This window comes from Pogona vitticeps, chromosome 6 (genome assembly GCF_051106095.1).
Source record: "Pogona vitticeps strain Pit_001003342236 chromosome 6, PviZW2.1, whole genome shotgun sequence".
NCBI lineage: Eukaryota > Metazoa > Chordata > Lepidosauria > Squamata > Agamidae > Pogona > Pogona vitticeps.
Window position 1 is genome coordinate 120,819,093 of NC_135788.1, and position 23,888 is coordinate 120,842,980.

Genomic DNA, 23,888 nt, shown 5'->3' on the forward strand with positions numbered 1-23,888 from the left:
AAAAAGGAGGGTCAGGGTTTGGGCTCCTGGAAAGCAGCCTTGACCGAGGCGGAGGGAGGCAGCCCACCCTCCGAGGGAGCCGAGGCACTCTGCACGCGGGCAGAGGAGGAGCGCTCTTTGCCCGAAGGCCCAGGCCAGCCAGGCAAAGGCGGGGCGCGCCCTCTGCACATGCTCGGCAGCCCTCGTGCCGAGGAGTCGCTCGTTTCTCCCTGGCTTGCTCTTCCCCCTCCCGGAGAACTACAACTCCCAGCATGCCCCGGGACGGCAGTGGGGCGTGGAAGTCCATGAGCCCGGCCAAAAGTCCCTCCTGCCCCCCACCTCCCCTAGCCCGGCCCTGGCCCCCCCCCGGGAACCCGTGACCTTGCAAGGGAGAGAAGGAAGGAAGGAAAGAAAGAGGAACCCGCCTCGGGAGGCTTGCAACAAGATCAAAGGAGCGATCCAACGACGCTGACCCTCCCCCCCCGTCCCGAAAGGAAAGGAAAGGAAAGCAAGGCCGCTGCCCCCCCCCAGTCCGTCCGCCCGCCCGCCATGCACGCCCTCCGGCTGCCCCCGAAGAAGCTGGCCAGGAGCCTCCTCCGCTTGGGGGGCCCCCAGGGGTGAGTGGGCTCCGGGGGGGGGGGGGACGGGAGGCTTGCTGAGCTGGGGAGGGGGGGGTGCCCGTGGGGGGGTGGGGGGAAAGGAGTGGGCGGGGGGGGGCTGCAAAGGGCAATCTGTCCCTCTTTATTCTTCTTATTATTTTTGGACTACGACTCCCAGAATCCCCCAGCCGGCGAAGCTGGGGGGGGATTCTGGAGATTGTCGTCCAATAGACATACTATATTTAAGACACCCCCCTCCCCAATTTTTTTAAAGCACTCAGTTGCCTCTTGGCCCTCATGCGAAGTTAGAGTGTCAAGCCCCCCAGAGGATTTGGGGGTAGCTCTGAGGGGCCGGGGGGGATATTTGTAGTCCAGAATAGTAAAGCCCCCCAGGTATGGAAAGACCCTCCTAGATCTCTCTCTCTCTCCAACACACACACCCTTGGCTCGGGGCTACAAAATTGTGGATGGGGCAACTCCCCCCCCCCCAAAAAAACCCAGACAGATTCCAGGGGTGTAAAAGCAGGGACTGAAAAATAAAGCTCCAACACGCCCCCCCCAACAAAAAGAAAAGCGAAAGATGAGTGCTAGAGAAGCGATGAGTTCTAGGGACTCCGAAGCCCATGTGGTAGTTCCTCCCTTGTCCCCCTTCCCCCCGGCACTGAACTTTGACCGCCCCCCCTTTTCTCCCTTTCTTTCTCCCACAGGTCTGGAGGGTTCCTGGCGCAGACCTGCGTGACTCCCCAACCTTTTGGGGTTCGCCTCTATGCCGCCCAGGCTGCTGAGGTACGGGAGGGGGGGAGCGGGGTATTTTTGAGGGGGGGCTGTGGTTTGTTTTTGGGGGTGGGTGGGCGGGCGGGCGGGCATGGGTATGGGATCGTCCTGTTTCCAAACGAGCTCGCAGGTTATTTTCCAAAGAACAAGGAATTAATCCTGTTTATGCCTGCAAACGTCGCCGAGACCCAATTACCCGTTGTGTAGGAGCGCCTGTGGGCGTGGAATCCAGCCCGGTTAGTTTCCACTGATATCTACAGCGGCATGATAGAGCAAGGTGTCCTTCAGGTCCTGCCAGACTACACATCCCATGCTCCTTCACCATCGGCTCTGTTAGCCTGGGGTTGTAGTCTGGGGCAGACACATACACCCCCCCTTTCCCGCTCCTGACTTAAGAAGGCTCTGAAAGGATATTCAGGCCTCTCCCTCTGTCATCTCTAGACCAGGCTGCCCGCCTGTCCTGTCTTCACGCCTCTTCATGAGGACTAGAAACCTGGAATCTTAAAAAGTATCCGCGTGGCACCTGCAGTAAGCCACTCGGTCCTGCTTGAGGTGGAGAAACCTGGGACCTTCTGTTTCATTTGAAACCCCCCACCCACCGACCCCGTATGGAACCTGTGTCCTGCTTGTGGTGGGGGATGCTGGGCATTGTAGTCCATGGTATTCTGCAAACTCTGTCCTGGTGGCCGCTCTTGCAGGCGTCGGCATCCGCTCATACCTGCGCCCGTTTCACCCCAGGTAGATCGGCTTCTCGATTTCCCACCCGCAAACCACGCTTGGGGACCACCCCACGGGAGAGATGTGGGGAAGGGCAGGTCCCGTGCGACGTATCCCGAACTCGATGCCCTCATTATTTTTGACTCTCTCTCACACACACCCTCCACAGCTGATTTGTTGCTGGTCCAGCCGGTCCCTTTCTGGGGGAAAGGTCACCTTATCCCGGGCATATTTGATGCCACGTGGGAGGAAGGAATGTAGGGGAAAGGTGAGAGTTCCTGCCAGGCGCCCGGCCGCCCGAGGGTGGCAGGCAGCCCGTGCAAAGTTTTCCTGCCACGTGCGGGAACCGAATCGTTGGCAGCAAAAGTGGCGTGGGAAGTGTCGGGGCAGTCCCGTCTCTGCCCGGCCCTGCACCGCTCGTCTCCAAGGGCCGGATACCACCACTTAGAAAAAAAATGTACTTTTGAGGATTACAACTCCCATCACCCACCGAGCGGCTCTGCTATGCAGCCCCCTCCGAAGGACATTTTTAAAAAGCTGCGCTGCAACCGCCCCAAATGCATTTCCCGGCGTGCCAGAAGCTGGCATTGCAAGGCGCACTCGGCTCCGCGGATCCATTCCGAGCCTGGGATTTTTTTTATTTTTGGGCCTCCGAAGGGGGAGCCCCGTGAAGCGAGACCCGGAGGAGGCCCGGCGTCCCGTTTCTGAGCGCACCGCGCCGCTGGAAAAAGCCTGCTGGCAGCCACCTTTCCTCGCCTGTTTGTTCCTTTGCAATTTCTATCCAGCCTTCCCGTCGGGGGAGAAAAAAAATCCTGCTCAAGGCTGCTCTTGCAAGGTGGAAGCAGAAGAGTCTATAATTATACTGTAAAATGCAAATATTAAAAAGACATAATCAGGGTGCACGTGTCCCCACCTTCTCGCATTTCGGGAATGAATGCTTTTCCCTTGCTTTTTTTTCCCGGTCACTTGTGAAATGACTCCAAAGTCCACCGTTTCTGGTGTGGTTGTCAAGAGGCCTCCGTGGCTCGGGGACGCCACGTTGTGGTTGTTTTCTCCTTTTACAACGGGGCAACAGGTTGAACCTCAACAGGTGACGCACGGGGTGTCTGCCAGGGAAGGTTGTCCCCCTTCCTGGAACCCTGCATTTCTTTATGAATCAAATTTGCACAGAGAGGCTTTAGAATTTTATTTACTCTAAAGCAAAGTAAAATAAATGATCCTATCAATTGCACCTGGCTGGACCCACAAGATAGAGACTCCAAACCCGTATATACTCCCTTGTCACTTAGCCCAGACTTTGGAACTCCCTGCCACAGGACGCACGCACAGAGGCAAACATATAAAATAAAATGCTATCTTGTTCACCCTTTGCAGGCTGTGCTGGAAAAATCGGGCACCAAGGCCGAGTCGGCTACCCAGGCTGTGTCTGAAAAAAAGTCCATAGCGGGAGTATGTCCTTTTACTTTTACTTTTTCTTTTATTTTTTCCTTTTTTAAAAAGGTGGAAATGGGGGAAGCAGGTAATATTTAAGGGTCTCATCGTGCTCTCCCTGGTGTGTTTTAGCATAAAGGAATGAGGGTTTGGTTTGTCTGCTGCATGAGTAAGGAAGGTGTTTTGGAGGGGTATTATTTTTTATTATTTTTAACATGGTATGTGTTTATTATTATTATTATTATTATTATTATTATTATTATTATTATTATTATTATTATTATTATTATTATTATTATTATTATTAGACACTTGTTTAATTCTATTAAAATATGGTTGTTGTGGGTTTTTCGGGCTCTTTGGCCATGTTCTGAAGGTTGTTCTTCCTAACGTTTCGCCCATCTCTGTGGCCATGGGCATCTTCAGAGGACAGCGCTCTGTGCTTTTAAAATATTCGTGTTCTTATTGTTTTAAGCTTCTAAATGTTGTCCTTCTAATGTTGCAATCCGCCTCGGGTTCTCTTAAGGATAAAGGCAGGGCAAAAATATTTTTAACTAAATAAAATAAGATAAATTTTATTTCAAAAAAAATGGGGGCCAGGTCTTCCCAGGTGAGTAGATAGCATGGCGGTTCATATGGGGGGGGGGGGTCTTGTGGATTCCTTCTTTCCCCACTGGCTGAGTTTCTGTGATGACACGGAATATCCGTAAACATTCCAACTTCTGGGGGGGGGGCATTCAAAAGTGGTTTTAAGGAAGGCTCCCTCAAGGTGGGCCCTGTACCTAGTTACTTAAAGGACTGACGGCGTTCATTCTGTATCTGAGAGCTTTCTTTAGATTTCTTCCGTCCCCCACCAGTCACCTAAGGATAGTCAGAGGGCGGCAAGGAAACGTGGTCTTTTCGGTGGTAACACCTTGGTTTCAGAGGGCCTTTCTCTGGTGCCCGGCAAACACCTCTTCCGTTTGCATCTTGTATTTATGGCTGCTTTGAGTTTCGGGGTGTGCATTCTGGATGGATTTTGCTGGTTTTAAGGATGCTCTTTCTGTGTCCTTTTGGTGCTGAGTTCTGTGCTTCTTTACTGCTTGATTGCAAGCTTTGTCACTAATGGTGGGCCATGCTGGGTGCAGGATACTGAGGGGCCAGCCAGGTTATAAGTCATTGAAGCAAAGCTGGAGGAAAGCTAACGATAGCACAGCGCTAGATACTGTCCGAGACCAGCCCGCAGCCGAGAGCGCTCTGGCCTTCTCCTTCCATGGGGATGTGCGTAAAAAGCTTTCCTTTCTCCCTTTTCCCCACCTCAGGGGAAAAGCCGCCTCTGGTCCTTTTGGGGGAGAAAGATGGGACAGAAACGGTGTAAATAAATAAATACTGTACGAGTGCTGAGAGAAGTTATTTTTTTTGTGGGGGGTGTTGTAGGAACGCGCATCTCTCTCTAAACCCTGATGTCCTGAAAGAGCTAACTTCGGAACACAGGAAGCTCTCCTTGAAAAAGTTGCTTTTTCGGACTACGTCTCCCAGCATGCCTCAGCCAGCATGGTCCCCCGGCTCAGGGAGCTGCAGTCCCAAAGTGATTTTTCTCGTGGCCTCATGGAGGCCGTCGGTCCCTCGGTTTTCTGCCACAGGGTTGAATCGTCAGATGCCCAGGGTCTGGGACCGGGAGGGGGTCTTTTTGCGCTGCTGGGTATCTTGAACTCAGGACCGGCTGTGTGCAAATTGTGTGGCCCACCTTTTGACCTTTCAAGCACCTCTTGTCCTCTTCTTTGCCCCCACTGCCCCCCAGGAATCAAAGTCGTTTGCTGCCGGGATGTTCAAGGGCCAGATCAACACGGAGCAAGTTTTCCCTTTCCCATCAGGTAAAGACACAAGTTGGCATGAGGTGTATTTCGTGGCCAGCGAGCTTGGGATGAATATCGGGGTCCACCTGAACCCCGAGACAGATGTCCTGGAGGTTCTCCGGGGGAAATAGGCAGATAAAATAGGCACAGGGGAAATAGGGATAGGTCTCTTTCAGAGGGTTTGAGCAGAATCCACCTCCTGCAGCCACAGACTGCTTAACCCAAGTGTCCTGGCGGACTACAGCTCCCACCGTGCTGAGTCACGTTGGCGGGAGTCGCGGCCTGACCCATTGAGCAGGCCCCCTGGGTTGGAGGAAACTGACCCATACAGGCCGACAAATAGCCCCTGCTCTGTGTGTGTGTGGGGGGGAAATGTGTAAGTCAGAAGGATGGGGAGAATGGGACATGGTGTATTTTCAGTGTTGCTGTTTTGGAGTGAGGAGGGACAAAGAAGAGCCACCCAGTGACCTTCTGGTGTGAAGGTTGCGTCATTCGCACCCAGTTCTCTGAGACTCGCGAAGCCTTTTCGCTTTCTTCGAAACCAGTACATAGAAAGCGTCCTTTCTTTCTTGGCATAAGTTTGATCTTCCCCGTTGGCCACAGTTTGAAACAAGCTTGAAATACAAGAAGCCCTCAAACCGAGGACTGGGACTAGGGGGGGCGGTTGTGCCTTTTGGGGGGTCCTGAATCGGAAAGGGGGCTGAGTCGACTCCTCTTACCTCTCCCTCCGTTACAGCGCTCAACGAAGACCAAGTCCAGACTTTGCAAGAACTTGTGGGCCCCGTCTCTCGATTCTTTGAGGTGAGACGTCCGAGGGAGGGAGGAAAGTGGGGGGCTCAGATCTGACGTTGAGAGAGGGTCTGCAGGGGGTGCAGTGGGGCTCAGAGCCGGTGTGTGACTCGCAAGCAAGGGATGGATCTCTTGCTGAACCCCCTGGCCGGTCCGTGGAGACGGTCCGTCTGGGTGCAGAGCGTGGAAATGTTCCTTTTCTGCTACGGCTTCCAAACTCTCCGTCCGTCTGTCGGAAGGAAGGTCTTTCCGCCGGTCACCCTCTTTCTCTCTCCTCCTTCCTACCCGCCAGGAGGTGAACGATCCGGCCAAGAACGATACTCTGGAGCAGGTGGAGGAGAAGACCATGCAGGGGCTGAAGGAACTGGGAGCCTTCGGTCTGCAGATCCCCGTCCAGTTTGGGGGCCTGGGGCTCAACAACACCCAGGTAAGAAGCCCAGCTTCTCTGAGGTCAGCGTCTCTTTTCCTTTTTTAACTCCCAAATCAGGTGGAAAGGAGCCGTGTGTAAAGCCACAGGGAATGAATACATTTTAAATTAAATGCTCTGTTTAAAATCCTGGGAGTCTTGGTCTCTCTTCACTGTGACACCCTCCCCCCCGCCCCATTCTTTGATCCTGGTTTCTCTCCTTCTTGATAAATCTAGCATAGCGCAATGACAGAGCTGGAAGGGACCCTCTGGATCATCCAGCCCCTCCCCGCTCAAGGAGGCACAGTGTGGGGGGGAATTCGAACTCCCCACCTTGGGCCCTGCAGCCGGAGGCCTCCGAAACCCCTGGGCTCTCTGGCAGTTTCCTCTTGGCACTCCTTCAGCTTATCCGAATCCTAGAATCTCCCCAGAATCTCATTCTATAAAACGAGGGCAGAAGTGGAAATAGGTGAAAACTCAACTCATCAAAATCTTCAGGATGGTGTAGGCAGGAGAAAATAATTGTGGTTTGTGGGCGTACCCCCAGGACCTCTGCTGTGGTCTTTGTGTATGCCACGTTGCCTGTATGTCAAGCGTTGGCACCTTCCAAATTTTGTGAAAATCTGCCCAGCTGTGATCACGGGACATGCTACCAAGCAAGCAGAGAGATGTATATAAAGATAAGGTTGTTATATTTTATCACACATAAGGAAGTTTTGGGATACACAAGACTCCTTTCTGCTCAGCTGTAGGGCGATTAGTTGTGGTGCCACGGAATGTTCGCAAACATTCCAACTGTCTACGGTTGGTGTGTCTTTTTTTAACTCAGCCAAGATGGCAGGATGTTAAAACTGAGCTTTCTCGGGGTCACGCTGGATGACTTTGAGGGGGCCCACAATTTGATTTGTTCCCAGGTTGGTCCTCACCTGTCTCCTCTTCCCCATTTGAAACTTGCAGTACGCTCGGCTGGTGGAGATGGTTGGCCTGCATGACCTGGGGGTGGGCATCACCCTCGGGGCTCACCAATCAATTGGGTTCAAGGGGATCCTGCTCTACGGCACCCCGGCGCAGAAGGAGAAGTACTTCCCCAAATTAGCGACAGGTACGACAGGTGGCCCTTGAAGGGGCCGAGGCAGAGGGGCTGGCGAGGCTGTGGGCCGGGAGCTGTCGTCAGCGATGGGGGGGCAAAGCCCCAAAAGCTGTTGGAGACCATCGGGGCCAAGCTGAAGAACCGGTGCCCCTCCAGAGGGCATCCCTCACCAAGGGCCATGCCAGCTGGAGCTGGTGTGAGATGCCCAGCTCTTTATTGGGTGGGTGGGTGGGGGAACACACCATATGTTCCATAGGACTTCTCCTCCTTGTTTCCCCGAAGGAGGCCCCCCTTTCTCTCCTCTCTACCTTCACCCTCTTACTCTTCAACTTTCATCCCTACTTTTCCTCCTTGCCCAGGAGAGAACGTGGCGGCTTATTGTCTGACGGAGCCAGCCAGTGGGTCGGACGCGGCTTCGATCCGTTCTACGGCTACTCTCAGCCCCTGCGGCACGTATTACACCCTCAACGGGAGCAAAATTTGGATCAGGTCAGTGGCAGGCGGGGAGGGAAGGAGGCCCAGACTTTTGGGCTGGGAATTTGCCGTTCCCCTGGTCAGAAGCCTTCTTATCCTTTCTTTCTAGCCCTCCAACCCTTTTTTCTGGGCGGGATCCGTGGGTCTGACAAGGAGAAAAGAGCTCATAATATAAAGACCATAAGGCACCATAAACAGAAACGCGATCGAAGTGGGGAAAAAAAGTGAAAAATAAAACAACGGGTGGGGTTGAAAGTCTGTTTTAACATTTCGGGAAAACAAAAGATCCTTGGTTTGATGACAGAAGCACGAGGAGGAAGATAGTGGCTGCTTTCTCTGGGACAGGCTCTTGGAATTTCCTTTTCTAAGTCATCATCCACCTCACCCGAGCACAGGAAAAATTCCCCTTTTTTTTTTTGGCCTACACCTCCCAGAATCCACTGAAGTTGTAGTCCAAAAAAAGGAACTTTTTAGAACATGTAGCTTCATCTCAGACACCTGCAGAAATCCCTCCCCTGTCATGCTGATGGATGGCCACTCTGCACATGTTCAGAAGCACATGGCTGTTTTTTTTTAACCCTCACCCCAAGGAGGCAGTTCCACGTGCTTTGATTTTTCTTGTCTCCTCTTGTTGCATAACTGTACTAAATTTGTCAGGGAAGGCACATCTGATGCCTCCGTTGTAGAAATCTGGGCACTGTGGTGTGTGCCAGAGCGTCTCTGTTCTTTCAGAAACAGCTTGGCTATCGTTTTTGCATGCGCAGGGAAAATGGATTCTTGGGCTCGGCAGAAAGCCTTGGTGGTGGCGACGACTCCCCCACCCCACCCACCCAGTAATTCATTAATTTTGTTGGCCTTCCAACCCTGTCGTTCTTTGATGCAGGGCACAGATCCCTTCACATAAGAATGAAGGAGGAGTAACACCCCATAGACTAAAAACCAGATGAAATCAAATGGCAGAAATAGCCGGGGGGGGGGGGCAGCTGGGATCCGGGTTCTGTGAAGGGCTGCGTCTCTTAGCCCGTGTCTTCCTCACATCATCCAAGAAGACACGTTTAGGGTCTTGTTGGTGGCTTCTTCTAGGCCCCAGAATTCCCTCCCAGCCGTTATCCTTCCGCTGCCGAGCAAAGACCTTTGGACTCGCTCAGCGATCGGTTTTAATTGGATTGGTGCCCTCTCCTCTTTCGCTGCGATGTGATTAAGCTGTGCTTTTAACTTTTAATGGTTTCATCCCATGTAAACTTCACTTTTATTGGCTCTCATTGTTAAGCCCCTTTGAGTCCCATTTGTGGGGGGAAAGTGGGGTGCAGAGGAATGATTTTTTTTTAAAAAAAGAAGTAAATAACGGCTGGATAGCTCAGTGGCGTAGGTCTCTAAGGTGCAGAGCTAGAGGTTGGGAGTTTGAATCCCTCTCGGTGCCTCCTTGGCAGGGGCTGGACTGGATAATCCCACGGGGTCCCTTCCAGCGCTGCGGCTCCAAGATGACTACTATTGTTATGACGAAAGATATCAGAGCACTAAAATGAGCATGCTCACCGACCGGGGGGGGGGGGAATAAGAAAGGCAAGAGTGGGCACCAGGTGAGTCTCTCTGGGGAAGGTGCCCCCACATTTGCTGAAGCCACTCCTGCAAAAGGGTCCTCTCTGTCTGCTTGAGGCTTGCAAAGCTGATGGAACCGTTTTCTGCAGCAACGGCGGTCTGGCGGAGATCTTCACCGTGTTTGCGAAGACGCCCATAAAAGACGGGACCACAGGCGAAGTGAAGGATAAGATCACAGCGTTCATTGTGGAGCGTGCGTTCGGTGGCGTCACCAGGTGAGCGACCCTGGGGGCAGGCGCTTGGGGGTCCTTGAGTCCAGTGCGGCTCTTTGTGGTCTGTCTGCAGCTGCCATAGAATCGTAGGGTAGGTAAAGGTAAAGGTTCCCCTTGGCAATTTGTCCAGTCGTGTCTGACTCTAGGGCGCAGTGCTCATCTCCGTTTCCAACCCATAGAGCCAGCGTTTTGACCACAGACAATCCTCCGTGGTCACGTGGCCAGCGTGACTAGACACGGAATGCCGTGACCTTCCCACCGAGGTGGTCCCTATTTATCGGCTTGCATGCTTTCGAACGGGTAGGTTGGCGGGAGCTGGGACGAGTGACGGGAGCTCCCTCCGTCGCGTGGATTTGATCTTGCAACGGCTGGTCTTCCGACCTTGCAGCACAGAGGCTTCTGCGGTTTAACCCCCAGTGCCACCACGTCCCTTATAGAATCGTAGGGTAACGGGGCGTAAAGGGGCCCACAAGGCCACTGGGTTCAAAACCCACCAACCCCCCACTTTAATGCCGGAATCCAAGTCAAAATCTTCCTGGATTCTAGACAGTGGTCCGGCTTTCTCTTGAGCGTCTCCGGCATTGGAGCGCTCCCTCCATCTCAGAAAGGGCTCGCTAGGATCCGAGGTGCAAAGAGGGACCTTCGCCCAGCACTGTGGGTTTTTCTAAGCAGTGAGGTTGGACTCAGAACCTTTCCCGTGAGTTAAGTGCCTTGCAGAACGAGCAGGGGGAAAAGAGACAGCGAGGAAATTAGGCGGAGCCGAAGGAGACTTTTACACACCTGGTGGTCCGCCGGCGTCTTACGGAACGAGCTTGGAAAAGTTCCTTTTTTGGGCCTGGCTGGTTGGGAGATTCCGAGTGTACTCGTCCCAAAACTTTAATGACGGGGTGTATGATGATTCCCTCCCTCCCTCTCACCCACCCCCTCCAGTGGACCCCCTGAAAAGAAGATGGGCATCAAAGCCTCCAACACGGCAGAGGTTCACTTCGAGAACGTCCGTGTCCCGGTGGAAAATGTTCTAGGAGTCCCCGGTGGCGGGTTTAAGGTTGCCATGAACATTCTGAACAACGGGCGGTTTGGCATGGCCGCGGCTATGGCCGGCACCATGCGCGGGATCATCGGCAAAGCGGTGAGTGATTCCAGCAGAGCTGGGATGTATGGTTCCCCCTTTTTTTTCAAAGATCCTGGAATCGTGGAGTGGGAAGGGGGCCTCTGAGGCCATCCAGTCCAACCCCTTGATCAAGGTAGGAACCCAAATCAAAGCAGATCAGAAAATTGGGTGGGGCAGTCTTCTCTTGAAGGCCTCCCGCGTTGGAGCGCTCACCGCCTCCCTCTGAGGTCATGGGTTCCCTTGTCGTACTGCTCTAACAGTTGAGAAGTTTTCAACCGAAATCTGGCTTCCTGCAGCTTGAGCTCATAATGACATGTCTCGCACTCTGGGATGATGGAGAACACCATCTGCCCCTCCTCTGGAGGACAGCCTTTCAAGTCTTTTCTCCAGGCTAAACCCTCCCCAGTTCTTTGAGTCTTTCCTCCTGATAGGGCTTGGTTTCCACCCCCCCTGATGTCGCTCCCTCCCCTCTCTCCCTGCCGAAATCCCTCCCTCTCCTCTGGACCTGTTCTGGCCGTGGCGTCCTATCCTATCTTGAGTCCCCCCCCCTTTCTTTTCTGCCCCAAAGGTGGACCATGCTGCAAACAGGACACAGTTTGGGGAGAAGATTCATACCTTTGGAGGAATCCAAGAGAAACTGGCCCGGATGGCACTGCTGCATTATGTGACGGAGGTGAGCGAAAGGCGGGTGTGTAAGTGCAGACCCTTCCACCGTGGGACGAAGGGGCCCACAGTGCTTCTCAGACACCGCTTGTCCTGTCCAGGGCTGAAGGCTGCCAATTTTTTTTAATTTTGGACCACAGATCCCAGAATCCACGGGTGGTGCTGCCTGGGAGCTTCTGAAGTTTCCCTACAGAGAAGTCAAATTCTCCAGGCTCTGATCCCAGCCTGCCACCTTCCTTTTGCACCCCCCTACCCCCACCCTCGCAGATTAGCTACCATGCTTCCAAGCCTGGCTTTCCAGTGGTAGGGATCCGAAGTTTAATAAGTTGGTTTCATGAAAAAAAAACTGGAATTAACCTTTGTGTCACCCCCCCCCCCAGCCCTACACCTGATTAGAAAAACCCTTTCAGATCGTGTGGTGCCGTGTGGGCTGTAGAAAGCATTCCCGGCCATCTATTATATTTATTTTATTTATTTTATTTATATCCCGCCTATCTAGTCAACTCAGGACCACTCTAGGCGGCTCTATGGCCAGGGGATCTGAAGGTAGGCTGATTTGTGTGTCTGGACTACAGCACCCAGAATCCCCAGGCAGCTGTTCTGGGAGTGGTTGTCTAAAAACCCAAATTGGCCCCTCTCGAATACGTTCTGTAAGGATCTAGATCTTGTGATAGTAAGCACACACACACACAAAAATACACAGATGCTCACCTGATCTCCTTTCCCCCCACAGTCCATGGCATACATGATCAGCGCCAACATGGATCAAGGAGCGACCGACTTCCAGATTGAGGCCGCCATCAGCAAGATCTTTGGCTCGGTGAGTAAAGGAACTGGGCCAGATCCTGAGGCAATCCACCGGTCTCATTTCGGGCCAGCCGTTTTCTTGCAGCCTTCTTTTAACTTGCCAAACCGTTCTCTTTGGCTGTCTGGAAATGGCACTGCCGTGCGCCCATTTTACAGATGAGGAAGACTGAGTCCTTTGCACTGTTTCTCTTTGCTTTCCTCAGGAAGCCGCCTGGACCGTCACGGACGAATGCATCCAGTTAATGGGTGGGATGGGTTTCATGAAGGTGAGTAAAGTGGAAGAGTCCCCGCCCACCGTGGACAGACACGAAGACAGAGCTTTTAACGTTAATTTTTTGAAGTACTGTGTTCGCTTGGATCACTAACTTTCCACTTATTACTTATTTTTGCAAGCATATGTTTAAAACAATGCCCAAAAATGGGGGGAAATGGGCCCAGATATGCTCCCCAAACCAGACACTTGAGACCTACTGAGTAAATGCCACAGCTAAGCATAATATGACATTCCACTTTGTTACATTACTTAATACCTTGCCTTTTACTGATGCCCCAAAGGGGTAAAAGCTTGAATGCATGCCTTCACAATCTAGGTTCATGGTTCCGCCTCTCCCCTTCTCAGAGATTATTTGCAGCCACTCGAGCAAGGCTTGGGCGCTCTGTCCATGCCCAGAGGTGTTTCCTAACAAATCCACTTTGCCCGTGGCTCCAAACAATCTCTGCGATTGTGCTACTGGAAGTAGATCGGGGAGCCCGGTTCCCACACGGCTTTACTTGTTCCCTGTGCCGTCTGTCATTTCCACCCGACTCCTCCCTTTCAGGAGGCTGGCGTGGAGCGTGTCTTGCGTGACCTAAGGATCTTCCGGATCTTCGAGGGAACCAATGACATCTTGAGACTGTTTGTGGCGCTCAACGGATTCCAGGTGGGTGGGTGGCTGGCAGGCAAGGGAGGGAAGAGGGAGAGGGCCAAGCCATGGCAAAGGGTGGGGTGGGAGCAGTCAGAATTTGGGGAAGGGACGAGAAAAGTGTGTCGCTGCTTTATCCAGCCCGGTATCCTCCCGGTGTGTTGGATCACAGTTCCCAGAATCCACCCATCAGCTGTCACAAGGGCCCCTTGAGTGACTCAAATGGCTTCCAGACAGTAAAACCCAGCCGTCTGTATTCAGTTGGCAAAGTATCTCTGTTCCTTGGGCTACTATTTTCCTGTTGTGATGGATGGGTGTGAAGGAGCGGTCTTCTCCTGCGCCTTTCTCTCTCCCTTCTTGAAACCCATTTGGTGGCCATGAGTTCCACCTGATAATTCCTCCTTGCCTTAGCATCTTGAACCCACTTCTTGTCAGTTTTGGTGGCTGATCAGGTTAGGCAAGGAGGGGAAAGCCGTGCCTTTCTCTCTCTGCTGGCCGTAATTCTGTCAATCTCTTATCACGCTGTACTTTCCCCCCCCCCCCAGTCCAGGTTTCCTCAACTTGGTTGGTCAGTCTGGCAGGGGACAATGGGGGATGTTGTTAAATAGATCCGAAGAGGCCTGTTCTGGACCCTCCTTGCTTTCCTAAAATTAAAAAGGATTGGCATCTGAGACCTTCTCTTTTGCTCACCCCATAGGGAATGTGGTTTGGGCAAAGCACAGAGATTCAGATTTTCAAAGTCTGTGTGATATACTAGAAGGGCAGGCAGAGGAGAGCGGTGTGTGTGTGTGTGTGTGTGTGTGTGTGTGTGTGTGTTTGTATGTATGTACGTGTATGCGTGTCTTGTAGACAGAAAGAAAAATAATCAGGTGAGATTACGATGACGACAAGAATAAGAATGAACTGCAGAGCCGGAAGGGACCCTGTGGGATCACCCAGTCCAGCCCCTGTCAAGAAGGCACCGTGGGGGGGGGGGGGAATCAAACTCCCAACCTCTGCCTCTGTAGCTGGAGACCTCAACCCCTGAGCGAGCGGAAAACCTTTCTCTGCAACTTTTTTGAGTCATCAGGAAAACTGTAAAGGTTCCAGGCCGGCCTCTGCCCGGAGCCCCTTCTTTCTTCCCTCTCGTTTGCTGATCTGACTGGTCTCGTCTCTTCTTCAACGCAGAACGCAGGGAGCCAGCTGCGTGGCTTGCAACACGCCGCCAAGAATCCCTTCGGAAACGCCGGGCTCCTGGTCACTGAGCTCGGGAAGCGAGTGCGCAGGTAGGGAGGGGGGCCGCCTCTTCCCACAACGGTTCGGTCGTGGCCGGGGTTAAATCTAAGCCTCTCAGTTCAGACGCTCGGGGGAGACTCGTCACACGCTTTTCCCCGGTAGCCAGGAGTCGCCTTGCTTCTTCATTTCACTAGCCACGCTGTTAGCCCACACGGCAGCTTTCTTTTGCCAGATATAAGTTTGATTTTGAGAACTCCGTCGCCAGATAGAAGTCCAGCAGCAGCACGACAACCCCTTCGAGGATGGTTTCCAGACCAATCCCACCTCCCTGGAAATGCTGTGGGGAGTTGATCCTGCCTGGGATTTTAGGGAAGAGTTGGGATGGAGAGCTGGGATCCAGAAACTCGGGTTCTTACAGTGGAATTTAGAAAAGTTACTTTTTTTGGATTATAATGCCCAGAATCCCCCATCTAACCCAGCGTGGCTGCAGTCCAAACCCCCCCCCCCAAGTTCTCTTTTGAAATCATTCCTAACTTTGCAAACCATTCCACTGTTCCTGATGCAATATCTTTCCAGTTTTGTGAACCCTCTTCCTCCCTCTCTACCCCCCCCCCCCCCGGCCGCCCGCTGATGCTGTGCCTGCCCCTTAGTTGTGTTTTCTCTGGCGAAATCTCTCTAGACCCCACTGCTCGGGTTTCTGTGTGAGTTCGGGCAAGGCCGGAGGCAGCCCGGCTGTGGGGGGAAGTCTCATGGTTACTTTGCGTCTGCTTCTTTTCCAGGAAAACTGGTCTGGGATCAGGGATTTCCCTGAAGTCTATCGTGCACCCTAGCTTGGATTCAAGCGCCGAACGGGTACGTGTGTTGCAGCTGATTTCCTCGAGGGGGGGGGTTCCACTGGAGAAAAAAAGGGGGTTGCCAGTGAACACCGCGAATTGAGAAAAAAAAAACGGGGATATTGCCCTTCCCTTGTACTCCACGTGCGACTTCTGAAGAGGCTCTCGATGAAATCCTGGGAGACTGCATTACCACCGTGTAAAGTATTATTATTCTCTCTGGCTGCCAGCAGACCCTCAGTCTCCCGTCCCCATTAAATGTATGGAAGGGTTTTCAATTTCTGGCCTTCGTGATCTCTGTAAGTCCCCAGAGCATTTTACAAAACTTTTTAAAAACCCATGCTGTTAATTATGACTTCAGGCACATCCTCTTCATTTGAGGAACCGATGAGCGGCCCCATTCTCTTTTCTTTTAAGAGCCAAGGTGGTCAGCGGGCTCAAGTCGGGTGGATCGGCTGGAACTCTGCTGGCTCCCAGCCGGACCATCATCTAAGCCAGCCTCTCTCTGGACCTGAAGGGCTCCAGATATACTGTCGGACTTAGCCGCATGCCCTCAAGCTGCTTCTGACACAAAGCGGCCCTACGAATTGATTATTTTAATTCCATTTTCATCGTTTTACTTTTTTACTGTATTTTAATTCTTGTAAGCCACCCAGAGACCTTTGGGTAGTATGGGTAGCATAGACGTTTAATTAATTGATTAATTAATTAACTCTGACAGATCTCGTCCTTAACGGCCCCGCTCAGGTCTTTATTTATATATTTATTTAAAATGATTTCATCCCACCTTTCTCCTCAAAAAAGGACCCGAGGCGGCTTACATCATTAAAAAGACAATATTTAAAAGCCTAGAAACAGGAAGGGCACATGTATTTAAAAAGAAGTATTCAAAAGCTAGTATTGTATTTAATATGATAAATCAAACCAATACTAAAACACATTTCAAACAAGACAGCCTAACGTTCCATTAAAAAAAAAAAACCCTCTCAGACCACCAGCCATTAAGGAAAAAACGGCCTGAAGAGAAAAGGTCTTCGGGCAGCTGAGGTCTTTTTGTCTCCATATGCTGGCTTGGGGATTCTGGGGGATGTAGTCCAGAAATGTAGCGTTTCTGTGCGGGCTGCCGTTCCAATCATCCCCTGCCAGCTGGAAGAAGGCTGTTCCAGGTGTTTCGAGGTAGAAGTTCCTGTTTTACGAGGGCCCTGCGGGGTTTCCCTGTGGGCTGGAGGGGCTGATGGGCTTTGTTGCCTGACCCGTAGGGACGACGGGTGCTACTCGAGGAAGGCTGTCGTAGATGTTTGGGGGAAGGAAATGCCAGGACCGAGCCTGTTTCGTGCCTGGCAGTCACGTTCCGCAGGCGGGCAGGCCTCCTCTCCGCTCGCTGTGCGGCGCTTGTCAATCTTTCCGCCGCCTGTGCCTCAAACGTCGCTCCTTTTCTTTCTTTCTTTCTTTCTTTCTTTCTTTCTTTCTTTCTTTCTTTCTTTCTTTCTTTCTTTCTTTCTTTCTTTCTTTCTTTCTTTCTTTCTTTCTTTCTTTCTTTCTTTCTTTCCTTTTAAAGACCGTCCATGCCATCGATCTTTTCGGGGCCGTGGTGGAGGAGCAGCTCCTGAAACACGGCAAGAAAATTATCGGTGAGTCCCTCTTCTAGGTCAGGGGCCGGCCTCCCCAAAAAGGCCCGATCCTGCTGCCTTGGGGTTCCGGGGGAGTGAAAGAGGTGGAGGGTTTGCTCCCTTGTTTCTTGAGTTAGAGAAGGCGCAGTGCTTGGAAATGTCTCTCTCTCTCTTTTTTACTACAGTTCCCAGAATCCCCCAGCTAGCTGGCTGGGGGATTCTGGGAACTGTAGTAAAAAAAAAAAATCCTCCAAACAGCACCACTAGGCTCTGTGGTTTTTTTGTTTTCTTTTGATTCTAGAATCCAGTGTGAGGGCATGAGGTGGCAAAAATTGGAGATGGAAAGGGGATCAGGATAGAGGCTTGCTTGTTGATCCGGGGAGGGCCTTCCGCCTCCTCCCCTATCCACCCTTAACGCTGGCTTGACTCAGGAACTAAAAAGCGGAGGAGAATTGATTTTTATTTTTATTTTAGTTTTTGCTTTTAAACTATGCTTCTGAACATTTCTTGGAAAATGCAGGAAGCTGTCTTATCCCCCTGGGAGATTCTCGGTGCCTTCTGCTTTTGAGTTTCAGGGAGGAAGGCTTCCCAACCCTGCCCAGGATTTGAACCTGGGACCTTGTGCATCTCCCACCACTGAGGCTGCGCTTCTTTGCCAGCAGCTGCTGGGGAGGGGGCAGAGATCCTGTAGGGCCGCAGAGCCCCCTTTACGGCTGGGTTCCATCACGCAAAAGAGTTTTAAAGAGTAAAATTGATTACTGTGATTTGGGAGCCAGGGAGCAAGAAAGACCAGGAATGGCTGAGGCATTAATCAGTGAGAAGATGTGTTTTCCCTTTCCACATGCCTCCGTTTTTTCATGCTACAGTGCAAGGCACTAAACCGGAAGGATAGTAGACCCACCCCTAAATGAAGTGGGACTGAAGTCAACGTTCCTGTAAGACCCATTAATTCAGTGGGTCTACTCTAGTTTAATTTGTTTTTTTTTTTTCATGCGTTGTTTATTGCGTTTTAATTTCACTTGCTTTAACCTTGGGAGTCACCTTGAGTCCTCCTATGGAGAGAAAAGCAGATTATAAATGAGACAGGCTGGCCAGACAAACAAACAGTAGTTGGAATTACCCATTGGAACGGCCTGGGGAGAGAAAGGGAGGCGGTGCCTGCCTTTAATACCTCAGTAGAACTTCCCTGTTCAAGAGCAGCCTACCTCTCATTCCAAAGCTTGGCCAAGAAATGAGATAAAAGTGGTCTTTATTCCTGGCTTGGGAAATGTTTGAAAGTGTCTAACTCAACTTTTTGCCGCCTAGTGACCTCCAGAGGGGTTGAATTCCATGTCCCATAATCCCCAGCCAGCTCAGCCCATCTTGGGGACACCAGATCGAGGAGGAGCGGTCTGGTTGTCTGTGGTTGGACTCAGGCAGGGCCCTGTTTATATTCTTAGATTGAGATCCTTGTAGAGGATGCTCTTGATTACAAGAAGGAGACAGGTGATAAACAAGCTCTCTGTTATACCAATGTTTCGAGCTGCCTACGGTGTCTGTCTTCCTCATATAATTGCTTTTTTTGCATGTGTACCTTCCCTCCCCTCCCCCCCGTTCTGGTCCTGGAAAAAACGCTCCCCACCAGATGAACAGTTTGTGCTGAAGCGCATCGCCGACAGCGCGATCGATCTGTACGCCATGGTGGTCGTCCTCTCCAGGTGAGCCCAACGGCCCGGATTTTCCTCCTCTTCATGCCTCAACGCCGGTCCCCACTCGGCTAAAAACGGCAAAACTTTCCTATCTGACAAATTCCATCAGGAGTGGAGAAGGAGCAGTAATTCCAGGATTTCCTGTTGCAGCAAAACCAACCAAACCTCTCTTGGTCCCCATAAAGTCTACCCCAGTTTAATATGGCAGCAGCTTTCATGGACTGCAGCTCACAGCAATATCCCTTAAAGCCTTGGTGGTTGTAAAATTTGGGAGTCTTTAAGGACCTGGAAGACGTTTGGCAGATTCTTTCATGTGGTGTGACAGAAATGGAGAGGAGAGGGTGGTTGACGGGCAGAGGAGAAACAGCATTTACCGGTTCGTTTGCTCCTTTCTGTGTACAGAGCGCTTAGATTCAGAAATTCCAAAATGGGAAGAGAGCAGCAACAGGTCTTTCATAAGGGCTAGGATCTTGCTCACATGCGCCCTTGCGTAAGGGCAGTTGTGCGAGCATTTCCCAGCGCCTGGCCGAGCTGGTTGTGCATTCTGCCGGTTGCGCACTTGTTGCAAAGTTGTGCCAGGGAAGGGCCATCCACTGGAGTGGGGGGAAAATCCAGGGTTGAGGTTGGGGAACCACCATCAGGACAGCCAGGAAAAAAAAGGGGGGGGGGAGAGGGTGTGAAACCAAACGGGGGCCAACGGGAATACATTTCGGAACTTTTAAACATTAGCAGCCTTTCAAGATGAAAGGTGCCTCCCCCCAAAAAAGTTGGGAAACTAGAGAAATTTCCACACCCAACACGTTTCGTGCTAACTTGAAAAAGAAAAGCAAAACCGGTCTTTGGCTTCATAAGTAGTAATAAAATTTCTAATTAAATTTTTTAAATAAAAATGTCTAACAAAATTTGAACCAGAAACATCTTCGTTCTATAAGATGATTTTAAATTCACGCTCCCTTCTGCACCAAAACCTCTGTTTCCCCCTTCCCCCCCCACTCGCCGATTCCAAAAAGTGCCGACCAGTTCTTCCCGGAGGAGTTGGGGGCTGGCAGGATGGGTTGTTGAGCACCCACTAACTTCCTGTTTGACTTCTCTTGGATTATCTCATTATTTTTTCTCCCACTTCCCGATAGGGCATCCCGGTCTTTGGAGCACGGCCAGGCGACAGCCCAGCACGAGAAGATGCTCTGTGACACCTGGTGCATCGAGGTGAGCTTCCCCGGCTGTTGTGCCAAAGAGGGCAAGGCATCCCCATCCTCGAGAACGGCGCTTCGCCTTTTCCCTGCTGGATTTTAGGAGTTGGAACAACCAAGCCCGGGAATCCGGCGGTCTGCGACCGGGGTCCAAAAACTGCTTTTTAAAATTTTGGGTGGGGCGAGGCAGTGCTTGGAGGGGCCAGGTTGGAGGGACCGAAGTTTAATTTTTCACGGAATAATAAAGCTTGTTGGGTGCCCAGGGCTCTCAGCCGAACACTACCTCACAGGGCTGCTGTTGAGTGTAAGATAGAACCAGTGGCCAGGATTTAGAACTGACGGTCAAGAGGCAGCCATTCTGGATCAATGGTAGTGGTTGGGATGATGGTCCTGCCTTGCAGAAAGGCAGGTCCCTGCCCCAAGGCGCTTCCTGTCTATAGCTGGATACAGGAGAGAAAACGGAGGGCAGACGAGGCACAAGGTGGGCAAAGGGGGGGAGAATGTGTTCTTATTTCAGGGGGACGTTGGTCCGCTTAGTGCCAGGAGGAACCCACTGGTGAGGCCTTTCATCAGAGACCTTTGGACAAAAGAAGTTTGTAGGAAGTTGAACCTCTTCGGTGGACGAAGGATAGCAGAACTGGGGAGGGGGGGGGCTGTGAGTCACATAGGCTCCAAGCCTGTAAAAGTAACTTTTGGGACTGCACCTCTTATCCTCTCTAGCCAACATGAGCTGTCTCCTGGCCCAGAAGTCACCGGCAGGCTACACGCCCGCGGACCTTTCCAAAATGCAGCCGTGCCTGGTCAGAACCCAACTTTCTGCCAGTCGGAAGGTGCCCGACGGTTGAACGGACAGGTTTCCTCGGCGTGGAAGCTCAAAACCAACTCAAAACTCAGTTCTGTAAATGTACTCCTAGACAAGGGAGAAGAGGCATCCCTTCTGGACGCCTCTTCTCCTTTTCTATAGACTTGGGGTTCTCTCTCTCTCTCTCGTTCTTTAGTCCCCCTGATCAGATTTGATAGATTTTTCTTTGGACGACCACCAGCACAAGACCCTTGTCTTCCCCCCTCGGTCCTCCTTTGATTTTTTTCCTCCTCTGCTCTTCCCTCCCGCAGGCCCACGACCGGATCGTCCAGACGCTGACCTCCCTGCGCTCCGACACCACCCGGCAATTTTTCAAGAACCTCCGGGGCATCTCCAAAGCCCTGGTGGAAAACGAAGGGGTCATTTCCCCCAACCCTCTGGGCATCTGAGAGGCGTCCCCCAGGCCCTGGAGTTTGGTCCTACATGCGCGCGCACATATAACACAAGCTTCTGCAGATGTAAGGTTGACAGCCTGAAGATCTGGGATGATGAGGGGCTGGATTGGTCCACGGTTTGCTCTCCATTCTAAGAGGGCCGGTGCCTGTTGGCGAAAGATGCCTTTTTCCTCCATAAAATGCCTTAATGCACACCTGCAAGCCTTTTTGCAAGAGACGACAGGCCCCACTCACACTGGGAAGTTTGAGAAGTAGCCTTAACGTTTGGTTCAATGGGGAAAGCTCCTTCCTCCCAGAATCCCCCATCTAATGGCCAAGCTAGCTGGGGAATCTTGGGAACTGTTTTCTAAAAACAGGACTTCCTCCCACCATCTCTGCCTCGGGTTCTCTCTTTGGCTTTCCATATGGGTGTGGGTTTTCCCCCCCCTTGGCACATGGACACCCCTCAAACTTGGCTCGTTGACCCCCTACCTCCCCTCACCCCCAGCTTGAACTGTGGAAGCAACAGACGCCTCTTGATTTAAAAAAAAAAAGGGAGCCAACCTCTGGAACCAACAGCCTGCTTGTTTTTGTTGACGGTGCAGAATGCGCCGGGAGAGGAAACTTTAGCCATAAGATGGGGGAGCCTTCCTCTCAAGTTCTCTTGTTTCCTGTTGTTGTGTTTTCTGGGAATAACGATTAAATTCCTCGGACAAACAAACGTCTGGAGTATTGGCCTGTGAGCTACTGTTGTCTTCCAGGAAATTTCCAACTGCAGTGCAAAGGTGCCAAAAATACACACACACACACACACACACGAGGGCTTCACAGAGGGTGTAACGGAGAAAGGGTTGCAATACGAATGTTTGCAAGACTTTGAAGGAGATGCAGCAGAGGAAACCGAGCATACTCCTCTGGGCGATTTTTCAGAAGTGTGGGGATGTGAGGCATGGGTGGACCGGAGCGGGAGACACCCCAGAGGCTGCTGGTTTTAATGTTTTTGATCCTACACCTCTTTCAAGCTCATGGAGGCCCATTTTGGCCCGCTGTGCACAGGGTGAGGTGTACGGGTTTTGCGATTCTCTATGCCCAGTGAAACCCGATTCTCTCATCTTCTGTCTGTATGCTGGATTCGGCCTGCAGGCAGAGTTTCCCCTCCTTATTCTACAGAGCTGACCGCTGAAACTTGTGTGGCCCTACAGTTTTGTGGATACTCACTACGGACAGAGTGAAGGAACGGGGAGGCAGGAGGTCTGAGTTCGAATCCCCACTTGGCCATGGACACTAACCGGGGGGGCATGGAACTGGTAAAGCCACCCCCGAAATATCTCGTTTACCTTTAAAGCCCTCTGAGGGTCCCTAAAAATCGGTTCCAACTGGGCGGCACATAACAACAATACTATTTTTGTAGGCAAATGGTGTTGACCAAGAAGTATTTTCTAGTGTGATCCGAGTGTTTTGATCCAGCTTAAGATCTTCTTATTCTCCTTAAAATGGATTGTCCTCCTGTTTCATTAAGAACGGAATTTGGTCAGTTGAGGCTTCGTTCGTCAATGAATAAGATTCTTAAGATGCCCGAACGTCACTCTTATTAGTCAAACCTGCTTTTGGAACGTGTTCACTCACCCCTGCAAAGTCTTAATGAGAATGTTCAAATTGCTTTAGAACCCAAGACCTCTTCTTGAGTGGGGCTTTCCAAGAAGACTACGTTCCCCAGCGTGCCGTTGGGGGTGGGTGAGGGGTCAGAGTTCGCCATCTGTCTGGCAAATCTTTTAAGCTGGCAGATGTTTCGGAGAGAGATTAGGAGATTAAGCTTGTACATGTCGAAACGGCTTGCGCCATGCCCGTGAAAAAGCAAGGTAAGGGGGCTTCCCTGCACTTATTTTTTTCCCCCACTTTTGGCAAATGTGCCCTGTCTTGTTGCGAATATTTCGGGGTCCTGGTTTGAGGAGGGGGCGTGAGCTGCTCCTTCTTCTGCCCCAAACTTGCATCTCTTTTAAAGCTGCTCTGTGTTTGCCGTTCTACTTTTAAACCAGAGGGTCCGGGGGGGGGGGGAATCTGATCCGTGGATGTCTTCTGGAGATAAAGGGGCACCGATTAATTACCTCTTGATACTGATTCATGAGGCCGCTGTGGACGAAAAGTTGGGATCTGGGTGGACCCAGTCTTTTCCACTGACGGTGCTGTTTGGTTTGATCCCAGTGGCTTTCCCGACCGACGTCCACCCTATGGGGCGCAGAACGGGCTTGAGGGGCGCTTGCTCAAGCTGCTTTTCCATCCCGGAGGCCCTGGGTCCAAATGTCTGCACGGCTGGCCACGTTCCAGCTCTCTGCAGCCCAAGCTTCCGTTCCTCAGCTGTTTCCACCCTGGTGTTGGGCCCTGCTGCTCCAGAGGATGATGGAAGATGTAGTCCAACACATTTGGAGGGTGTCAGGATGGGGAAAAGGAGCCGTGGTGTGACTTGGTGGAAAGGTATCACCGTAAACCTCCATTGCTGCCGATGTGAGGGATGGGGTACATCTCAGCTGTGTTTCCAGAAGGAAGTGGAGTACTGAACATTTTGGAAGGGTCTAAAGGGTGTGTGTGTGTGTGTGTGTGTGTGTGTGTGTGTGTGTGTGTGTGTGTGTGTGTGTGTGTGTGTGTGTGTGTGTGTGTGTGTGTGTGTGTGTGTGTGTGTGTGTGTGTGTGTGTGTGTGTGTGTGTGTGTGTGTGTGTGTGTGTGTGTGTG

At 51.7% G+C, this 23,888-nt stretch overlaps 2 protein-coding genes across 3 annotated transcripts in view; both read left to right on the forward strand.

Annotated features, from left to right (window-relative positions):
* The first annotated feature begins 394 nt into the window (after nucleotides 1-394).
* Nucleotides 395-21,881, forward strand: ACADVL (acyl-CoA dehydrogenase very long chain). The gene is made up of 20 exons (XM_078378482.1): nucleotides 395-596; nucleotides 1,286-1,364; nucleotides 3,444-3,518; nucleotides 5,281-5,353; nucleotides 6,072-6,136; nucleotides 6,417-6,551; nucleotides 7,488-7,632; nucleotides 7,980-8,109; nucleotides 9,783-9,908; nucleotides 10,836-11,034; nucleotides 11,585-11,689; nucleotides 12,413-12,499; nucleotides 12,690-12,752; nucleotides 13,305-13,406; nucleotides 14,556-14,653; nucleotides 15,383-15,455; nucleotides 16,995-17,067; nucleotides 18,671-18,743; nucleotides 19,865-19,940; nucleotides 21,038-21,881. The coding sequence occupies exons 1-20, from the start codon at nucleotides 529-531 to the stop codon at nucleotides 21,173-21,175; spliced, it is 1,983 nt and encodes a 660-aa protein (XP_078234608.1). The 5' UTR covers nucleotides 395-528; the 3' UTR covers nucleotides 21,176-21,881.
* A 1,071-nt stretch (nucleotides 21,882-22,952) lies between these two features.
* DLG4 (discs large MAGUK scaffold protein 4) overlaps nucleotides 22,953-23,888 on the forward strand; it is a 133,063-nt gene continuing 132,127 nt past the window's right edge. For both annotated transcript variants that reach the window (XM_072977205.2, XM_072977207.2), the window contains exon 1: nucleotides 22,953-23,019. In XM_072977205.2, coding sequence (XP_072833306.1) covers nucleotides 23,001-23,019 — 19 coding nt within the window. In that variant the 5' untranslated portion in view covers nucleotides 22,953-23,000. The remainder of the gene's footprint in view (nucleotides 23,020-23,888) is intronic.

What these genes read in the sequence shown, in the direction of transcription:
- ACADVL (XM_078378482.1), top strand. Translation starts at nt 529, where the DNA reads ATGCACGCCCTCCGGCTGCCCCCGAAGAAGCTGGCCAGGAGCCTCCTC. An exon ending in CGCTTGGGGGGCCCCCAGGG is followed by an intron (nt 597 to 1,285) that starts GTGAGTGGGCTC and finishes TTTCTCCCACAG; the next exon opens with GTCTGGAGGGTTCCTGGCGC. An exon ending in CCGTCTCTCGATTCTTTGAG is followed by an intron (nt 6,137 to 6,416) that starts GTGAGACGTCCG and finishes CCTACCCGCCAG; the next exon opens with GAGGTGAACGATCCGGCCAA.